Source organism: Sinocyclocheilus anshuiensis, unplaced genomic scaffold (assembly GCF_001515605.1).
Source record: "Sinocyclocheilus anshuiensis isolate Anshui unplaced genomic scaffold, SAMN03320099.WGS_v1.1 scaffold1481, whole genome shotgun sequence".
Classification (NCBI taxonomy): Eukaryota; Metazoa; Chordata; class Actinopteri; order Cypriniformes; family Cyprinidae; genus Sinocyclocheilus; species Sinocyclocheilus anshuiensis.
In genome coordinates, this window is record NW_015542404.1 from 202,804 (window position 1) to 208,090 (window position 5,287).

Genomic DNA, 5,287 nt, shown 5'->3' on the forward strand with positions numbered 1-5,287 from the left:
CCTGTGCACGTCTCCTTCAGACAAGAAACTGACGATGTGTTCTACAGGTGCCCTTTTATACTCATGGTCGCACCAGTAGCACGTCATAGGCCAATGTCAAGTTCATTGTCGTGTTTCCACATGCACTTCAGACACCGGTCACGCTGAGGGCGTTCCCCAAAGTGTCCTCTAGGGGATGCAGTGTCTCGTTCCCCTTCTCAGTGTAGTGAATTTTGCTTTCACCAACCTAGGGAGGCGAAACAGTGTAGTGATGGACACTCGCGTCACCAATGATGTTATGATATTTGAATCACGTGTCACTTAAAGTGTGGTTATGAGTACATCACATAAGAAAGATTGGTGGGATCTCTAACTTGTAGAACCTCTCTCTGTATCATCAACACAAGGAAGACACAAGTGTAACTAAATAGATTTTATTAACAAAAGATAGACAAGAGTAATCAACAACTACTAAATAAATACCGTAAATGAAATAGGAATAAAGTGCATAAGATGCATAAAATGCAAGTGATTATGTTGGGTGTTGCAAAGAGCTACGTTATCCGGAAAGATAAACTGTTGCTACTCTGAAAGAAATAAGGTGAGGAAGCGGTGACTTCCTCCACTGGTTGTGCTGGTAGCAATGCAGTGGGGAAAGGAGCAGGAATCCGTTTCAACAGTCTTGAACACGAAGCGCTGTAGGATGCTGATCTCCTGGAGCACCAAAGGGTCCCAAAATCTGGAACACGCAGATGTGGCCCTGGAGTGCTGAAGGTCCTTGCCTGGAACACGCAAGCAAAAGTACCTTGAAGTGAAGGTTTGCTCGCCGGAGCTTAACCTTTTTGCAAATGTCTGTGTGTCTTCTGCCTCTCTGGGCTAGAGACTCAGAATTTGGTCGATCCACTTCGTCTCTCTAGGAATGAAGTCTGAACCTGGATTATCTCTTTCCTCGCAGGCTGGAGGCTCAGAACGTGGTCGTATCTGTTGCTGCCTCAAAGCTGGAGACTCAGGACTTGGTATCTGTTATTGCCTCTTCCCTCACGGGCCCGAGGCTCAGAACGTTGGTGATCTGTTGCAGGCCTTTCCTTGACAGGACTCAGACTCAGAACGGCGGTTGATCTGCTATTGTCTCACCCTTGCAGACAGGGGACTCAGAACAGTTGTTTCTGTTGCTGCCTTCCCTGTAACAGGCCGGAGACTCAGTACCGAGGTTTATCTGTTAGTGTCTCACCATTGCAGGCCGAAGACTCAGATCAAGGAGTGTCTTTTGGGAAGGTACCTTTATCCCTTTCCGATGAGGATTCCATCAGAGTGGGGGGGACATGGGGTGGTCCACCCTTCTTTCCTCCTGTATAACTTATACACATCGTTTCTTTTAGATTGGCAAGTTTGAGCGCATTCAGTTTATGCATTCAGCAAATTAATTTTGTGTTGAGCGATGGACCTTGTTGGGAAACCAAATACTACATCGCCGATTTGGAGCCATCTCCATTCATGTCACCCATCCGTGTTTATATAAGGGTCTTCAAGTTCCCGTGATCGCAAACGCCTGGCTGGTCAGGTTTGGTGAGGCTTTCTCCAAACTGGCCAAATACAAACGAGACAGCGATAAATGTGCATCAGTGTAAGGTTTGAGAACATAGTTATGAATGGATTTGGATGGAACTCTGTGATCCCTCTTTGTTTCACCCACTCCTGCTGCATTCAAAGGTCCTAAGGAATTTTTATGGCGGTCACAGGCCAAAACCTGAGGAATCAGTCTGTTGTTGGGTAAAGGGCAGAAACTGCATTTTGATCAATAGGAAGTCCTGTCCTTCCCGGCCTTTGTACCAAAGGTCTTCTTCTTGGCTTCTAAGAGGTGTCTGTCTGTTGTCTTGGCATCTTTATCTGACGGCGTTGGACAGTTTGCTTATGTTAGTCCACGAAGATCCAATCAAAATGTAGCAAACCTTTGTCCACTATAGTGGTCAGAGAGGGGCCCCGCAATAAACTGGGCCCTGGAATGTGCTGTTCCCTACAGTTGTTTTATGTATTCATATCTCCTCTAACCACCTCCATTTAGCACTGCTTAACCTGTTGAAGAGTGAAAAAGAAAACACTTGACACTTTGTGAAGAGCTTCACTGTGGCCTACTTTCACGGTTATAATAATGCTGAATGTGAATGAAATGAAGTGTATATAGTTTGAAAATTGCTTGCATATTGAAGGAGTATTTTTGTCAGTCAAACAGTGTATGTGTGTGTCTGTGTGTTTACTTGGTAAGCGCAGGAGGAAATTGATTGTGCTGATTCTAGCTCTTGAAGTCACCTAATAGGTCTCTGTAATTTGTCTCTAGCATCACTGATTTTAATGAGATCTATAGTATTTTGTCGTGTCGTGCCGCACTGCTCGCGCCCGGTAGACGGTGTAATGCATTTAACTTTCTTATTTAGGCTACTTTCTTGTTTAACTGTATTATTTATTTGATATTTATTTTAGTGTTTTGCAGGCTGTGTATTCACTGACTGAAGTGCTAAAATAAACACGAGCTGACGAGTTAAATCAGGTGTGTTAGATGAGTGAGACAGTGCTGGGCTGCTCCAGGAATGGCGGTCACAGGCCAAAACCTGAGGAATCAGTCTGTTGTTGGGTAAAGGGCAGAAACTGCATTTTGATCAATAGGAAGTCCTGTCCTTCCCGGCCTTTGTACCAAAGGTCTTCTTCTTGGCTTCTAAGAGGTGTCTGTCTGTTGTCTTGGCATCTTTATCTGACGGCGTTGGACAGTTTGCTTATGTTAGTCCACGAAGATCCAATCAAAATGTAGCAAACCTTTGTCCACTATAGTGGTCAGAGAGGGGCCCCGCCATAAACTGGGCCCTGTAATGTTCTGCCCACTACATCAGGGAACCATAGTTACATGGGTAACCTGAGACGTTTTTTTTCACATCTTCACTCAGTGGGTTGTGGAAACAAATGTCTGTTAATACGCTGTTTGTATTGTTGGTCTCTCAGTATATCAAAGTATATGAGGTTCTTCCAGCCTTACAGCCCAAATTCACATTGTGAAAAATAATTTTATAATTAAAAAATAATTTTCATTATTTGGTGAATGATCCCTTTTATTACAAAATTATACAAAGAAGTGAAATTTAAAAACACCCAAGTTTAATCTGATGTTTAATATTAGATGGGTAAAACAACAAATAAAAATAAATGTATATAGCTTTCTGGGCGTTGTTATATAAAAGGACCTTTATTGTCAACAGCGATGTTGGAGAACAATTTGATTATGATTTCAAAACATGAAATATTTATTTTGTAAACATTTTGATGCAACATTTTGATGTGCAAGCAATAGTAGCATAATAAGTCATACATAATACAGCATTTATACATAACTATCTTTATTATTTTTGTGTTTTATGCTTCACATTACAGGACAAAAATTACGAACTCATCAAGAAGAGCACCTTAATTGAAGACAGAAAACCTGCTCGATACCATCTGACACTGATTACACATGATTTGGATCAATCTAAACCATATAGGAAAATGACCTTTGGGGAGAGAGACTCAAAAAAAAACCATAAAACCCTTCTGATGGTTGGAGAAACAGGAACAGGAAAAACAACCCTGATCAATGCTATAGTCAACTACATGTTGGGTGTAAAGAGAGAAGATAAGGTTTGGTTTGAGATCACAGATGATCAGGGTAACTGGAAAGATCACAGCTCGACAGCCATCATCACTGTCTATGGTGTTTATGACCAAAAGATTCCAGATGACTTAACAATCATTGACACACCAGGATATGGAAATACCCATGGTATCACCTTTGACAAAGAAATTGCCATGAATTTGCTTCGCTTATATGAAGATGGCCTCCATGAAATAGATGCAGTGTGTTTAGTTATTGACGCATCTCAAACTCGACTCTCTGACAGACAAATCTACATATTTGATGCTGTTCAGTCTTTATTTGGAAGAGATATTGCTGAAAACATTGTCTTGCTTTTCACACACTCAACTGGAGCTCCACCTAAAAATGTCCTGATGACCATCAAAGAGGCTAAAGTAAAATGTGCAGTAAATGACAAGATGAAGCCAGTATATTTCCTGTTTGACAATTGTCAATCAATGCCCTTTGATGAAAAATATGAAACAATCCAGGAGCAATCATGGAAACTCAGTCATTTTGGAATAATGAGCTTTTTCAAGTTTCTTGAAAACATAAAACCAAAACAATTGAAGATGACTCGAGATGTTTTGCAGAAACGGAAGCATCTGGAAGCAAATGTCTCCCAAATGGAGCAAGAAAATCTTTCAGAATCAGAGAAAATAACGAGGGTGAATGAAGCTTTTCACTGTCTGGAAACTCTGGAGATGATCGCACTCAACACTGATTCTTTGCTCACACTTCTGCACATTGATTCTCTGATTGAGAATTTGAAGGAAATGAATCAGCCTGAAAAGGTAAAAACTCTGGAAGACATTAAGAAGAGAGCAGGAGAAGAAAATACTGGAGCACTGGGATACATAAAAAGATTTTTGAAATAATAATAAAAATAGAAATATAAAAATGGAGACAAGAGAGACTGTTCCTCTTCAAATAATTGTAGAAATGTGCTAAAACATTTTCAAAAAATAAAACAAATGTAGGGTATCAGACCGACTCAGACAATTTAAGATTCGATCAAGAACATGACATATTAGAATATAATGTGTTAAACATTTATTGTGTATGTCTTTTTAATAACTATTGAATAGCTTAAGGGTTCATATTCATGTTTAGTATGTGTGTGTTTGAATCGTTTAAATACTCAGGACACCATCAAATCATTGCTTTTTAGTCATTGCTTGCTTGTTTTTTTAGTCATGTCTTTAGCTTCAATTCATCGTTAATTAAGTGATTGATGGTTGTTCAGGTCTATGCAATTGCACATATTGCTGTAAACTTGGGATTTCACATTCTTATTCATATTGAAAAGAGAAGTATCTTGTGTTTTGTGCTTACAAGTTAAACTGCCGATCTTGTTACTGTGCTAATTAATAGTGTTTTCACTATATTTTGGATATTAATATCCATTGCAGAGTTGATGTTATACGGCTCTTTCAATGAATCGCTGGCCGACTCAGTGATCAGCCGTAAAACAGTGATTCTGTCCAAATTCCCTTTAAAATCTTAAATGATTCCCTTTGAGCTGAATTGACCCGTTTCCCTTACACAAATAATAAAACGTGGACATAAATTATTTTGTAATATTACACAAACAGATGTAAAACACAGAACAATACAGTGAAGAGAACATTGTCTGCATTTTTTTTCTTA

General features: G+C 39.8%; 1 protein-coding gene across 1 annotated transcript in view; it reads left to right on the plus strand.

Annotated features, from left to right (window-relative positions):
• The window catches only part of LOC107693005 (uncharacterized), a 6,838-nt gene extending 2,323 nt beyond the window's left edge, over nt 1-4,515 (plus strand). Inside the window, exons 2-5 of the mRNA XM_016492251.1 lie at nt 581-677; nt 935-1,039; nt 1,122-1,254; nt 3,397-4,515. Coding sequence (XP_016347737.1) covers nt 581-677; nt 935-1,039; nt 1,122-1,254; nt 3,397-4,515 — 1,454 coding nt within the window. The remainder of the gene's footprint in view (nt 1-580; nt 678-934; nt 1,040-1,121; nt 1,255-3,396) is intronic.
• The last annotated feature ends 772 nt before the right edge of the window (nt 4,516-5,287 follow it).